The following is a 16,643-nucleotide window of genomic DNA, read 5'->3' as shown; positions in this document are numbered from 1 at the left end:
CACTGCTGGCTGGTGGGGAAATGTGAGCTAAAGCTCTGTGGGTTATCTCAAAGTGGATAAGAGTTCTATAAATGCAACCCAATTACAATATAATGATGGGGGATCAGATTCAGAGTGCAGAGATGCAGGTATAAACTGACTTGCCTCAGGCAACAGACATGCTGAATATCTGTGAAGACCTCCTAATTAGGAGAGCGGGGGATCAAAACCAGGCAGTTCTGTCTTTTGGCCTCAATCCAAATTGTTTACTTTTCATGTTATGTGGGCCTATACACAAAAAGGTGAAACAAAATACTACCACTATCACTTGGTTTGCTTGTCAGGGTCTTTATTCGGGTGGAACTGAGTTTTATTTTTTTCATGATGGCCTTAAAGAATACTAAAAATATGTTTAATTCACGTAAGAACATTCATATTCAAATTGGGAAGCCACGGTCACATTGCTTTGAAGTGAGAAAATGCAGTGATACAGCAGGCCTATATGTAGGTAATGTTGTCAATGGCAAATGACATAGAAACATACATAAGAGTTCACTCTCTACATAGTATTTCTCTATTAAAACATGGTAAAAAAAACACAAACACAATAAAAAGAAATGTTCATGTTTTTAGCTATGTTACATGGCTGAATGCTCGCTAAAACAAACAAACAGCTGCAAGAACTCATCTGTTGAACCAGGTTAAGCTTTAAAATGACATCAAACAAAACCCTGTGTCCATTCCAATATGGAAAAAATACAGACCAATAAATCAAATGCATTGAAATCTCATATAAATTCATCAAAAAGTGCTGTATTAAAAAGTCAGTCCTCACCTTCAAGGATCTACATAAATCTCTCTCACCCTCACATGCTTAAAATGGAAATATGCCTGAAGAGCCACAGCTGCCTCCTTGACCTTTTATGATTCCTCTAAGATCTCAGGGGGGCTTGTGGGAAGCCTTGGTCCTCCAGCGTGCACCCAGATGAAGAGGGGGTTCCAGTTAAGGGATTTTTTGTGCTTTGAGCCTCCCACAAGGCAATATCCTATTAGTCTTCAGCAGATCTGAGGCCTCAACACGTCCCCAGGCCATACAAAACTCGGGACACGGGGAGAGGAGAGGGTTCAAAGGAGGAGCTCAACCCTGTGAGCCCGAGACCCACAGTACACAAGCTTAGCACAGTCTAGCATAGCCTAGCTTAGCTTAGCTTTCAGCAGGTGACCGCAGTTGCTTCTGGAAGTTGAAGTTCTTTACAGGGTTTTTTTTTTTTAAGGACACCAGCTCGTGAATGGGTACAGCCTGCAGTGGACCGTCTTGAATCTGCAGGAAGAAGAGTTGAACACAAACTTAGACATTTCTTTTTTTTTTTCTTGCACTACACTTCAAGGCAAAAGCGCTTTCTATGAATCGAGGAAGCGAGACACAACACCCCAGGCCACACGACGGGCCCTTGGACGTGTTCATGGTAACCCATAGTGACGTGTGGTACAAAAACAAGAGGGGGAAAGTGGGGAGGACGCAGAGAGAGCACCAGCGGTGAGTGGAATTATGGGAGATAAGAGCGGGCAGATTTATTGAGATTCAGTGTTACCCTCCTGACTGGCTTTTTAACTGTCTGCAGTGCCAGAGGGAATGGTGACCTGTCTGCACACACTACACACTGAGACGAGTACAGCCACACTTGAGCACTTCTGCTGTTACCATTAGCCATAGAAAAATAATAATAGAATAAGAGGGGGAAGAAAAAAAAAAAGAAAGAAAAAAAGAAAGAGGTAAATTCATTTCATAGATTGTGCAATATACCTGAGACATACGAGTTGTAACTTTTATTAGATGAGAACATAGTGAAGTGAATATGTATGTGTGTGAGAGAGAGAGTGAATGAGAAACAGAGAGGAAGAGAGAGAGCGATGGACAGAGAAACAGAGAGGAAGAGAGAGAGAGATGGACAGAGAGACAGAGAGACAGAGAAGAGAATGTGAGGGAACAAGATGTGATTGCTCTACATGTTCTGCCGTAGTAGAATCTGGTGGCAGATATGCATGATTTATGGACGGCATGGCTAAGAGGAACCTAATGGAGAGCTGTAGCGGGAGATGGGACTGACCTTGAAGGGTCGTCCTCCTTGGAAAAGGCCCCCTTCAGCTCAATGCTGTTCATCTTGTTCTCAAACAGCCCATAGCTGAGGGTTACCTTGAATCAGAAAGCACAGCGTTCCATTTAATAAGCATGCACACACGCACACACACACACACACACACACACACACACACATATATATATATATATATATATATATATATATATATATATTTATATGCACTTACACAGGCACAGAGCAAGCAAACCAAAATAGTATGAATGTGTGAGATCAAGTGCACCTATATGAAGATATGCACACATGCCTATAGGAAGAAATGTGATATAGATAGAGTGAAGTGGGCCGAAGAGAAATATCATGTGATGTATGTGTATCTGTGATGGAGGACAGTGAAATGGGAAGACATTTGAAATGCCACTAAAAGACATGAGAGTGAGTGAGTGAGTGAGTGGGTGGGTGAGTAAGTGGGTGGGTGGGTGAGTGAGTGAGTGAGTGAGTGAGAGTGAGTGAGTGAGAGTGAGTGAGTGAGTGAGTGAGTGAGTGGGTGGGTGAGTGAGTGAGTGAGTGAGAGTGAGTGAGTGAGTGGGTGGGTGAGTGAGTGAAGGAGTGAGTGAGTGAGTGAGTGAGTGAAGGAGTGAGTGAAGGAGTGAGTGAAGGAGTGAGTGAGTGAGTGAGTGAGTGAGTGAGTGAGTGAAGGAGTGAGTGAGTGAGAGTGAGTGAGTGAGTGAGTGAAGAAAGTGGTTCTCTATGTCTCACAGCAACACAGCTGTCCTAAACTTAGTATTAAAAAATAGTTTAGACTTTAATGCTCACTAAGTAGCTTGTTGACACAGTCATGTTCATTGTTAAAAATGATTAATGAGAACTTAATGAATTCGTTGGCTGTGCCTCCGAGGGGTGCTGGGAAATGTAATCCAAGTGACAGCACAGGTGCTACCCAATTCGCCACGGGCAGGAACAAAGTTTCCCTCTGCTCAGTCATAGACCATCTTAACCATTTAGATAACAGTACGGGGGAACCATAGCCATTTATAGTCTTAAACCACATAATGGTTTATAAATAATTGTTTTTGTTCATGGATTTTGAATTGTTTTTTAATTGTTTTAATTATTCATTTGTTTGTTTATGCCCTGATGTCTTTGTGTGAAGCCCTTTGGGTTGCACTCTATATAAATAAACTTACTACCACCACTACTTTGGGCTCAGACCCAGCTTCAAGTCCAGTCCGAGGTCATTACCAACTTCATCTCCAGTCCACTTCTCACTGCCCTGCCAAATGATGCCAAACACCTCACAAACAGTCACAACCACAACACTCACACTTAAACGAACACGGTGGCATAAACAGGCTATAAACGCGCTATTACTCAAGATTTGTGAGAGCATGTAGGTTTGGTGAGGGGCTGAGCAGGAAGTGGGAGAATGCGTAAGTGTGTGTGTGTGTGTGTGTGAGTGAGTAAGTTTGTGTGTGTGTGTGTGTGAGTGAGTAAGTGTGTGTGTGTGAGTAAGTGTGTGTGTGTGTGTGTGTGTGTGTGTGTGTGTGTGTGTGTGTGTGTGTGTGTGTGAGAGAGAAAGTAAGTAAGTGTGTGAGTGAGTGAGTAAGTGTGTGTGTGTGTGTGTGCAGCACGATTGAGTTGACAGCTGAGGGAGTGAGTGGTCTAGAGTGAGGAGTCTGTCTCAGAGCGAGCGTCTCATCTCGTCAGTAGAGACTGCAGACGATATCCGACACACTGTATGTATGTGTGTGTGTGTGTGTGTGTGTGTGTGTGTGTGTGTGTGTGTGTGTGTCTCAGAGCAAGCATCTCATCTCGTCAGTAGAGACTGCAGACGAGACACTGGCAGGTTAACACACACAAGCGCAAGCTAAACAGGTAGAGAGAGAGACGCTAACAGTGTGTGGGCAATGCATTGCAATAAGACCCAGAGAGACATCCTGACAACCAAAATGTACGTCTGCAATATTGTAAGTACAGCAAGTGAAGGGAGCAGTATAGGGTCATTTAGAGGTCATTTAAATCAAATCAAATAAAAATATAATTTTTAAGGTAATGATACTGTGCATGCAGCAACTCTTTCAGCTACATTGCTGGGGAACCACACGTTCTCAGTGTTTTTGACTGGACATCCTCAACAAGCTATTGCCCACTTATGATTTAACATCTCCAGATAAAAATTGGTTGCCTTTTTAATGTCAAATGGGGAGCGCACAAAAAAAAAAAATCACAAAGCGACCCTGGTTGAAATGTCGACCTGTGTGTTAGTCAGGTGTGTCGCCCAGGTGTTATGGCAGGCGTGACCTCTGACCTGCTGTGAGATGTAGCGGGGGCTGAGCATAAGCAGGTTCTCCAGGTGGGAGTGGAACAGGGGGCTGTGCACCATGCGCACGCCCAGACGCCGCTCCACAATGAAGCCCACCGTGCAGTCGTCCGGCAGCCGGATGGACGCAGAGGTCTCCTCAAATCGGGGGCCGCTGGGGAGAGGGCAGAGTACACGACATATGCAAGGAGCTACACACTTCCATAGGACACGAAACAGAACTGGTCAACTGGTTCAAGGCTAGAGGAAGACACATATGTGTGTGTGCACAAACACACACTTAAGTTACACACACAGTCAGTTACCTGTGTTAGCCCATGTCAGGGTAAAGAACTCTTGTTTGACCCAACACACACACACATAACCACACACAGGCACATACACACACACACACACACACACACACACACACACACACACACTCACACACACACACACACACACACACAAACACATTCACACACACACATTCACACACACACACACACACACACATTTACACACACACACACACACACACACACACCACTCTCTTGACAGCACTGACTCTCACCTAGCCCAGGGGGCCATCTTCTCGGCCAACTGTCTGCTCAGACAGAATCCAGCTCCTCCAGTGGCAAACCAGAACGTCACCTCTTTCTGTAACACACACACACACACACACACACACACACACACACACACACACACACACACACACACACACACACACACACACACACAGAGTGTGTTCAAAGACAGAAGGAAAACCCCAATGAATGGGAGAAAGCAGCATATAAATAATGGAGGGACAGAGAGAGAGAGAGAGAGAGAGAGAGAGAGAGAGCAGTCCTCTCTGTATCATCATATCCTTTTTATGGGAGGTGGAGGTGGACTGGGCTGTTTGAAGGGATTTCATTTAGGCCAGCAAGGTAACACACACATACACACACACACACACACACACACACACACACACAATGACAGACTGCTCTGCCTCCCTCCTTGTAAAACTAAAACAGTGCCCCTAATCCACACTAGCCCCCTCTGTTTTTCACTGGCCACCTTAACCAGACTCTCCACCTCCACCTCCCTTAGGCCCCAGACTAGACCCTCCATCACCACCCTCCATCCACTCCCACACCTCCACCTCCCTTAGGCCCCAGACTAGACCCTCCATCACCACCCTCCATCCACTCCCACACCTCCACCTCCCTTAGGCCCCAGACTAGACCCTCCATCACCACCCTCCATCCACTCCCACACCTCCACCTCCCTTAGGCCCCAGACTAGACCCTCCATCACCACCCTCCACCCACTCCCACACCTCCACCTCCCTTAGGCCCCAGACCAGATGTCTCCACTGGGTCTAGTGAGGGGGATGTGGGGGACCCTCCACTTCATCCCCCCGTGAGGGCTCCACAGCGGTGGGCCAGTCGTGCAGGGCTGCAGGGTCTGTGTCTTATAGGGGCTTGTCTGGCGTGAGGGAGGGAATAGATCACCTGGACAGGCCATCTGCATCTTCCATGCTTTTGCTTTGCTTTCGCTTGTCACTCTTTTTCACTCTTTCACAGAATCTCTTGCTCTCGTTTTTTTATTTTTCTCTCTGATTCCCTGTTGCCGTGACGCCCCCCTCACTCATCCAGTTATTTCACTCTCACACTCTTTCACTCTCTCTCTCTACCTCCCCTTTTCCTCTCTTCCTCTTCTTCATTCTCTTCTTTTTCACCCTTTCTTCTCCTCCTCTTTCCTTTCTTACTTTTCCCTCCCTCTTTCTGCTCTCACACACATTATCTCTCTTTCTCTTTCTCTCTCTTTGCCGTCTCTCACTTCACCACACTCCTCTTCTTCCCTCCCTTTTTCTCTCTCTCCATCCTCCTTGCTTTTTCATTCACTCTCTCCTCCATTTATCTCTTCTTCATCTCTCCTCCTCCTCCTCCTCCCTCAAGGTCCCTCCCTGCTCACGCGTGTTAGCGTCTCCTCTCTGGCCTTGTCGGGGCCCTGGGGGACTCCGGAGCCCTTGGCTGTCCAGAGGCCGTAAATCAGGACAGAGAGGAACAAGAGAGAGAGAACAAGAGAGAGAGAGAACAAGAGAGAGAGAACAAGAGAGAGAACAAGAGAGAGAGAGAACAAGAGAGAGAGAGAACAAGAGAGAGAACAAGAGAGAGAGAACAAGAGAGAGAGAGAGAGAGAGAGAGAAGAACAAGAGAGAGAGAGAGAGAGAGAGAGAAAGAGGATAGGAAAGCAAGCTGGAAGTTGGAGAGACAGAATGAGACAGATAGAGAGAGAGAGAGAGAGAGAGAGAGAGAAAGAAAGAGGGAGAGGATGGGAGAGCAAGCAGAAAGAGAGAACGAGAGAGAGAAAGAAAGGACGGGACAGCAAGCTAAAGAGAGAGAATGAGAGAGCGAGAAAGAGAGTCACAGAATGAGAGAGAGGATGGGACAGCAAGTCGGAGAGATAAGGGGAGTTTAGTCGAGTGCAGAGAGGTTGGGTGTCATTCATCCTGCCAACAGCTGCTATTATGTGGCTAGTCACATACACACACACACACACACACACACACAGTACACACACACACAAACACACACACAAACACACACACACACACACACACACACACACACACACAAATACACACACACACACACACACACACTGACACAAGAGCAGGCACACACAGAGATGAACACACTCGTACACATTTTGTGAAGGGCACACTTTGTCCAGCAATACAGTAGCACAGATAAGGCCTTGCCAGTGAGGCCACTCTAATGAATCTGAGGACATCGCCTAAATAGATTTATTTAGCAATTTAGCATACATAACTCTCAAAGATGCACACGCACCTATACACCAATCCGCCGCAAACTTTATGGGCGCTGCCATCTTGCCTGCCGCCATTACTGCGTGCCTGCGGAGTGTGACGGTGTGACACTTGCCTGTGCCTTCTAATGGCTTTTCAATGAAAGCATCCTGTCAGAGAATATCAAATAGGAGATCCTGCTCATGAAAAAATGTCAGGTGAAAGGGAACATTGGGTAGATGTCAGGCAGTGGCCAAAACTTACCAATGAAGGTAATTTATTGACAACATAACGTATTAAGACGTGTATTAATTAATGGCAACAATAAGCCGAATGCTATCATTAGTAGCTGTGTTGCTAATATCACAAGCTTCAGAAGTTGCAAATAACTATTAGCCACGACCACTTGTAGCAGTAAAATACATGTTCTTACAGGTATTCAGGATTATTTTATTAATCGTATGTATTTCATCCATACATACTTTTAACGCACATCTTGGTCCTCCACTCGACAAGGAACTCTGTGTAATCCGTAAGCCTGTAAACATGGGCACTCAATGTGCAACAAAGGTTTGTGAATTTAATTCTAATTGTGAACGGTTTAATTCTAGGTCTGTATATTCCTACTGTTGTTAAAACAGCCGACCACACAACACGCTTTTCCTGGCATCACTGGACAGCATACGTACTAAATAAAAATTAAGAAAAAGAAGAAGATTTCACATCTACAGCTAACGTCTGCTACAGCCGCCTACAGGACCAACACATTACTTCGCTACTTCCTTAGCAGCAAGGCAACGCAGTAATGGCGGCGCTGCTTTACTTCTGTGTTTCGTCGGATTTGTGTATAGAGAGACACTACACATACACACATTCACACACATCCACACAAAGACTGAATGGTGGTAAGTGAATGATAATAAATCTCACAGTCCAATATGAATAAATTGTCTGTGTGTGTGTGTGTCTTAGTGTTAATTTCGTCAGACGAGAGAGAGGAAATATGTTCGTCAACGACCTTTTTTTTCATGACTAAGACGAGACGGCAGTAATGTCCTGAAACACTGACTAAGACTATCTTAAGATGCATTATTGTTGACGAAAAAAGACGAGACTAAAATGTTTTGCAGGAAATAAAAACTAAGATAAAATCTCTCTTCATTTTCGTCTACAAAATGAGAAGACAGAATATCTAGCTGTTACGTTTTCAAAATATTCTGAATGAGTTCATACGCAACAGCTTTCCTGTAGGCTAGTCTACATGCTGTTGCTGCAACCCTGTGGCTGCAACACGAAACTACATGGAACAAGAACACTGGAGATTTCTGCCAGAGTTAGCAAGCTAACTACCTAAGCTTTATGCCACAATGCTACATACCCAGAAGTTGAAGCTTCTCTCATTCAAATTAACATCCCCCAGAATGTCCATACGAAAATATTTAACAAGTTAGACTGATGATGCAAAGTTTGCTAGCAAGTAAGCTAATATGGAAAGTTCGCTAGCAAGTTAGCTATGGCTAAGATGGAGAGTCTGTTTGGGGAATGTGTTGTGTTTGGGCGCATATCGCCATCTAGCGAGGCGGAGTAAAACATTAATACTTTGGGCTACGACAGTGTTTCTCAAACTTTTTCAGTTTCAGGATCACTTAACTAACCCTAGCTAAAAAAAAAAGATTAGACCTACTTCAACAGTAGCCTATAATTAGTCTACACTATAGGCCTACTCACTGAACCACCTTGCTTATTGTCTTTGCACTTTGCTTATTGTGTGGATTCATACTGTATGATTTAAACTGGCATATCTTACATAGTAAGGGGTGTCACGATTCTCCAAATCCTCGAAACGATGTAATTTGCGATTTTAAAGTCACGATTCAATTCGATTTTTGATCTTTTTTAAATATTACTATTAATGCATTCCTTATATGTTATTTCCTCTTTTTGACCTTTTCCTTTTCTTTTTCGGGGGGCTTTTATTTTGAAACCGCTTTAAAACTGTTCCAACCGCGAGGTTGTAATGTAAACAGAACTAACTTTAAGCTAAAACAGAGATGTGAACATAGTAAAATGAAACAACACAGAATGTTAATTTGATTGTTTCAGCACACTCCGAAGAGACCCAAGGTTAGTGTTCATGGAATATGTACTTATAAATGTGCATTTTAAGCCTTAAAGTAACTTTGGACTGTAATTAGACCATCTTTTCACTTGCTAAGTTGAGTAGGCTAAGTTAGTTTTAATTGACTTGAATGAACGAATACTTCCACACCGGTGATTTCAAAGTAGCAAGAGGGGCTTTGATTTCGGTAGGTTGATGTGTAGGCCTATATTTTAACTGGCTGCAGCCTAAAATTAGAGGAGTGTTGACGATGTGTGTTTGTGCGTCTTGGCATACATGCTGGACGTGACATTGGGGGTGTGGCTGCATCGTCGATTCTACTTTTAAGTTCGAAGTTCGAGATTGAGATGTAAATCGAAATCGTGACACCCTTATTACATAGACAGTGTTGCAGAACTGTTTTTACATACAAGTTGGTTCAATATTGCAAACAACTCATCTATATTATATTTTACCACGTCTGCTCGCGGACCACTTGGGATAGCTTGCGGACCACCAGTGATTCCCGGACCACACTTTGAGAAACACTGGTCTACGAATATGACAGTGGTCCAGTCAAACTTTTACTGTCAAATCCCAGCCGAGACAAATCCCAGCCGAGCTATAACTGTATCTCGACTTACCTGTGCATGTAAACATACTGACTGACAAAAAATCAGAATGAGTAATTATAACAGACGAGTAGCCCTGTGGACACACAATATTGTTGGAAAATTGAGATGTGTGAAACACTATTTGACTCAAATGGTAATCAGAAATAATTTGTTATATAAAAAAAGACTAAAATGTGTTGACTAAAACTGACTAAGACTAAGATACCTTTAGTTTTCTTTTGACTAAAACTAGACTAAAATGACGAGACTTTTAGTCGACTAAAACTTGACTAGCAAAAATGATATTTGAATGACTAAATATGACAAAGACTAAGACTAAATTAAAAATAGGTGACAAAATTAACACTAGTGTGTCTGTGTCTGTGTGTTGACAGAAATATTATGTTGATATCATATTGATCCATGTATTCATCCTTCAGGTACATTAGGCTTCAAAGTCACACAAAAGTTCTATATGACATTTGCATTCATATCATCACCCATGAATGGCGCATTGGACAATCACACACACACACACACACACACACACACACACAAAGAGACACAGACCCACACACACAGACAGAGACACAGACCCCCAAACACACACACACACAATTGCATGAAACAAACTATAGAAACAACGGTGCCCTGGGACATGGAATTATACAGTGCCAATATGATAGCACAGACAGCAGAACAGAGAACCTACAGTCACACTGACATCCCTTTCTGTCTCTCTCCCTCCCTCCATCTCTCTCTCCCTCCCTCCCTCCCTCCATCTCTCTCATCCTCTCTGTGTCTAGCTCTCTGCATTCAGCTGTGTCGTCTCATCTCTCCCCTCTTCCCTCCTTCTCTCCTTTCATCCGTTGCACTGTGTTGCCCATCCCAGCGGAGGAGAGCAATGAAAAGGTGAGGCCCATATTTATTACCCAGGAGCCACTGGGGCCGGTCCAGCGCCTGTGCACCGGGCTGGATTTGAATAGACTGGCTGATAGTGTGTGTGTGTGTGTGTGTGTGTGTGTGTGTGTGTGTGTGTGTGTGTGTGTGTGTCCTCAGTCATGTCCACAGAGACTCCATTCATTTACATACATAACACTGCAGCGGGACGCATCAGTGACAGAGAGTCTGAGAGGTTCCCATCCAAGGAGAATGCCGGAGTACCAATGTGTGTGTGTGTGTGTGTGTGTGTGTGTGTGTGTGTGTGTGTGTGTGTGTGTGTGTGTTTTGTCCGCCTGCTGTGATAGTATGTGTGCATCTGGCAATTCATACATATGTACTTGCATACTTGTAAAGCATGCATGATCAAGTAGGTTGGGTATGGACAAAAACGTGCACGCGCACACACGCACACAAACACACACACATACACACATGCATACATACATACACACACACACATGCATACACACACACACACACACACTCACACACACACATATTTACACACACACACACACACATACATAAACACACACACATGCATATATACACACACACACACTAGGGCTGAACGATTTATTGCATTTGCGATAATATCGCGATATGATGAAACACGATTTTCAAACCGCAAAGGCTTCGATTACGCTCTGTAATTTGTGACGTCAAGAAAGGTCTGATCAGTAGAGCTACTTTGGTTAAAAATAAACCTCTTCATTACCTTTTGCTCGAACCTGCCATGTCCCTGGTTCTAGTTCACAATTATCCCTGTGCTGCTACTCTGGCTGGTAACTTCGTTCAGTTGTCCAGCTGACGATTAAAACTCCATGACTGTTTAGGCTGCATAGCAGCCATTAACCTGTGCACTGGGGACTTTGTTTACTGGGGACTTTGAGTACAGTGACAGTGGGGGCATTTGCGATATCCAAGGGGGTTGGCGGCGCAAACATTTCATCTCACAGGTAATGGTTATCCGCAAGTAGTTCACACAGCTAACCATCAAAAACCCAGCTGTTCTAACATTAGCTTACCAGCTAAGGCTCTAGGCTACATACATGCTGCTAACTGCTGATAACTTTGCCTGTTTAAAGAGTTTTGTCTCTGTGATTGGCTTTGTTGTGATATGAACAAACTAGTTCATTTGCATGCATGCGTATTGCGCTGCAGTGTTGATGATGCTAACCTTTAGTTAACACCGAGCGGAACGGCCATTCGGCCGCATTTATTTGCGCTGCAACAATCTACAGTAGTTTGTTCCGATTCACGTGCAAGTAGCCTACAGAGGAGAGGAGCGGGTCTGTGTGCGCGTGTGTGTGTGTGCGCGCGCGTGTATGGAGAGCACAGGACAAGGAGAAGCCGTGTCAGTGCCACTGCATGTAGACCTAACTGTTAATTAACGAAAGAAGATCATATCTACAAGAAATAGAAACAAAATAGAAACGTATAAGAATCATTAAATGTTTACAAGGCTGGAAGTTCAACAAATATAGGTCTACTAATGTGATTAAAATAGTTAAATAAAAAATATTTCATTCATCAATCTTATTCAATGACCTAATGCCATCATAACATCTAATTTTGTGTTGGTCATACTATAGAATAATATATTGCTTGTCTTTGTTGAATAAGACAGAAGATAAAGAGCTTAAAAATAATCGCATCGCAATCACAATATTGGTGAGAAAAATCGCAATTAGATTTTTTTCCAAAATCGTTCACCCCTAACACACACACCTGCAAACCTGCCAGTATTGACTTCTAACATCTGATGGCTTCCTCCCAGCGGACAGATAGAATAGGATCAATCTCCCAGCGGACAGATAGAATCATCTGGATCAATAGGCAAAAGAAGAGTAATAATTGACCAACCCACAGAAAGTAAATCACTAGCCTGTGACCACACTTTGATTGGCCTGCATCTCTTCCCCTTTGGCCTATTGAAACTCAACTTCACAACACTCAAAAGATCTGACCACAATACAGAGAACCAACACATGAGACAGACCACAGAGCTCTTCTGCATCGTGGGACAGTTGGAATGCTGACTGACCGTCTTATTGGCCTCCAGGAGCTCGTGGGCTTTCATTGGTCGGTCCAGGCTGGGCTTGCCCACGTAGATGTCACTGTCCAATGGGAATGCAGAAAGAAGGGACAGCAGAGCCCCTGGGTTCAGGTAGTTATCATCATCCACGTGACACAGCCACCTGCACCGGCCAAAACACACACACAACAACATGTAGCATTTAGCTACTAAACAAACTCATTAGCATCAGGGGAAAAGGGAGCATATGGAATGTTCAAACTGTCACAATTTGAGATCATCACCATCACATGACAAACAATGTCCCAGTGCCTCAGTCCTGACTATGCACACACACACACACACACGACTATCTGATAGCACTTAAAGCTGCAGCTGAGCTCCACTTTTTCCCAGTTGCCAGGTTGGGAGCAGATTGGGCTACACTGGGAAGAAGAATCGCTCGATTTACTTGATTTTATCATCAACATTGATTGGTTGCACATGAATGAACTTGTCCATTAGTCCAGCATTTCTCTTTTGGTTTAAACAAAATGATTCATGTTGTGATAACCCAATTTGATCAAGTAATTCCAATGATATTGATTAGGCTTAGGCCTACATGAAATGTTCATGTAATTTCAACGTGGTTGTGTTATACAGGTGGCATGTACTGAGAGTAGTAATTTAGATGTACTTAGCATTGCAACATCAATGTTTTTTGTTTTTTACTTATTTTTTATTTATCAAAGATAGTTAGCATAAACAAGTATCCATTACAGTAATTAAATAAATTAAATTAAATAAACTAAATAAATAAACTAAATAAATAAAAGGAAGAATACATATAGAAATAAACATATACATACATACATACATATATACATATACACACATACATACACATATATACACATATACATGCACATACATTAAAAAAATAATAATAATATATAAAAAAGAGGGGGGGCGGGGGTGATCGCTCTCTTCTTTCAAAATATTGTTAATAAGACAGGGGTCCATCTCTTAAGAAGTTTGTCCCCCTGGAGCCTCAGTTTTATGATCAAAACGAAAAAAGGAGGTTCCATGCTATCCATGTGGGGTTACATGCCCACCAAGTTTCGTGTACCCCGGTCTGCAGTGTCCCGGGAATCCTTGACGGAAATTTGGACATGCGAAAAAGAAAACAAATCTGACTAAACCTATATGACCGCCGCTTCGCTGCGCGGCAGTCATAATAATAGCCCATCAGTGCATCTCTAGTGTGTGTGCCTCTCTCTCGCTCAGAGGGGAGGGGGAGGCTGAGGGGTCGATCAAGCATGGATTTTAAACTCAGGTAGGATCTACAATTAAGTGTTAACAATATTACCACGCTAGGTCGAAGTACTCCCAAGTGCTATTGCCCAATTGGTTAAGGATTTTCTTTTTTTTCACAGGGCTATGAAGGCCATTTACGTTATAACTAATTAACTTAACCTCCATCAAAATGGGCAAAAACCTGTGAGATACTGAATGTCAACAATGAGTCTTCGGGGAAATGGTTGGAGAGCGACTGAAGCGGGGCAGATTGGATGGGGAAGGGAGAAGAACAAACAAAAACAAACAAACCAAAAATAAAACTTTGTATTGCTGACTGTATGCACATTCTGTATCTGTTCAAATCCAATGACAGAACACACAAATACCTCATAGAACGATGAGGTAGAAACAGTAATAACAACAACAATGAGTACCATTTCTTAATAGAAGCAAAAGGAAAGGAGTTTCCCGGTAGCCTAAGCACTACCGGGGCCTTCAGCTTAGATGTTGTCCGCTGAACGGGTAGTGTCCCGCGTTTACCACTATCAAGAGGGGCAAATGCCCTGTCCTTTGACTACATACCATAATAACATCCAGAATGTTTTAGTTATAAATACTATACTATGTTTAAGTTATTATAGATCCCAGCACAGTTCAGATAATTGGTTGCCTATGTAATCAGGTTGAAAGCAAAAACTAACCACATTGAAATAAGAAGAAAAATAGGAAAAAAGTAGATAGATACTTTATTGATCCCCAGGGGAAATTCAAGAGTAAGCCATCTCTTAACACAGGCAGGAGTAGGCCAATAGTAGCCTGTAAGGTAGGCCTACTGAATGTCAACAAGGAGTAGGCTAATAATAGCCTGCCTATTAACTGCACTCGTCTAAATTCAAAAAGGTTGACAAAAACGTTTTTAGGCTACCTTCTCGCATCCAAAACATGTATGCAAAAAAAAATGCTGGGTTATACATAAGTCCTCAAAGTCCGTAGCCTATCAACAGCCAAGTATGTTAACTAACTTAATTAACTCAAAGGCGGCTACAGTTATGACTAGTCTGTTGAAATGGTCTCACCAAGCCTGCCGAGGAATCCCTCCATGACGCGAAACATTTTGCGGTTCACCTGTGCACGGGGATTCTTCATGCCACTCGCTGTCCATCCCAAACGATGAAGATCCTTCTCTAGCCGTTCCTCTTCTGACAGCTCAGCCGTGATGCCCAGGTGTTTCAAGCCTTCTGCTACTTCCCACGCAGAATGGAAGACTAGCGTATCCTCTTGAACGAAAACTTTCAGCATAGCAGGGTAAGGGCTTTGGAATTTTATCTGCTTCGCTTTCAGCTGTTTCTTAATGCCAGAATATTCTCTTCTCTTTTTCTGCAGTGTAGGCGAGTAGTCGTGATTCATTGTGATTTTCTCCCCTCTGTATGTTAGGTTCTTCTCCTGCCATGCCTTTTGCAGTATGAGCTGCTTGGTCTTGAAACTATTAAACTTCAGCACGAACGACCTGGGGCTTGCATTTGGGTTAGTGGGCCTCTGCAATAGAGATCTGTGAGCTCGTTCTATTCTAAAATCAAACTCTGTCGGCAGTTGTAGAGTCGTACGGAGAAACTCTTCGATCCATTTCACTGTATCTCCTTCTTCAGACCCTTCTTTAATCCCGTATATTCGCAGGTTATCCCGTCTTTGAACATTCTCCAACGCCTCACATCTAGCTTCCAGCTGTCTGTCCCGATGTAGTTCTAGAAGAAACGAAAGCAGTTGTGTGTGTCGGTTGTGGCCATCTTCCAATGTGCTTATCCTATCCTCTGCTTCAGAAATTCGCCTCACTAGACCACTGACAGTCTGGTCTATATTCGTCACTTTTTCCGAGAGTTTTTCGAGTGATTCATTGACCTCCTGCCTGAATTTTTGAAGTTCAGTGATGATAGTAACATTAATATCGCTGTCAGGCGTCTGTTCAACTGGTGGTTTGTTAGCAACAGCTAGCTCCTTCGACGCAGCAGTACTTTTCTCTTCGAAGTACTTGGAATGTTCTTCCTTGGATGGTTTCACTTTTCCTCGGCGTGCACTTTGAGACATGTCGCTGTTCTGAATCAACTTTGATAATTTTAGGGGACAATAACTTAATAAAGTGTGTGGATTTAATAGTAGGACGGGGAGCGACTCTCTCAAGCAGCCATCAGGTTTGTGACGTCACCGGAACTCCGCAAGGTTACCTTGACACTCGCAACATCAATGTTAAAGGAAGATAACTTTGATATTTAAAACTTTATTCAGTTACTAACACATTTATTTTTACTTTAGTCATTGTACTTGTATGTATTAATGCAGGGATCCCCAACCTTTTATGTACCATGGACCGGTTTGATTCCCATTTTTATTTCACAGACCAGCAGGGGGGGGGGGGGGTTCAGGGGTTCAATGTTCCATCTGGGGGTGATGGAAGATAGTGACACCCTCAGTGTGTTTGAAATGTCCAGTCGATTGCGC

General features: G+C 43.4%; 1 protein-coding gene across 2 annotated transcripts in view; it reads right to left on the bottom strand.

Moving 5' to 3' along the window:
- Positions 1–307: 307 nt before the first annotated feature.
- Positions 308–16,643, bottom strand: part of mfng (MFNG O-fucosylpeptide 3-beta-N-acetylglucosaminyltransferase) — a 33,265-nt gene continuing 16,929 nt past the window's right edge. Inside the window, exons 4-8 of one of the 2 annotated variants that reach the window (XM_048247863.1) lie at positions 12,882–13,035; positions 4,952–5,037; positions 4,387–4,552; positions 2,088–2,173; positions 308–1,300 (exon numbers count right to left, since the gene is read on the bottom strand). In XM_048247863.1, the coding sequence (XP_048103820.1) occupies positions 1,249–1,300; positions 2,088–2,173; positions 4,387–4,552; positions 4,952–5,037; positions 12,882–13,035 (544 nt within the window). In that variant the 3' untranslated portion in view covers positions 308–1,248. Of the gene's footprint in view, positions 1,301–2,087; positions 2,174–4,386; positions 4,553–4,951; positions 5,038–12,881; positions 13,036–15,275; positions 16,497–16,643 lie in introns of those variants that run through there. The other variant, XM_048247865.1, reaches the window with a different exon arrangement.

The sequence above is a fragment of the Alosa alosa genome, chromosome 7, assembly GCF_017589495.1.
Source record: "Alosa alosa isolate M-15738 ecotype Scorff River chromosome 7, AALO_Geno_1.1, whole genome shotgun sequence".
Lineage (NCBI taxonomy): Eukaryota > Metazoa > Chordata > Actinopteri > Clupeiformes > Clupeidae > Alosa > Alosa alosa.
Note: the sequence above shows the minus strand (reverse complement) of the source record. Positions and strands in the feature narration are given on the sequence as shown.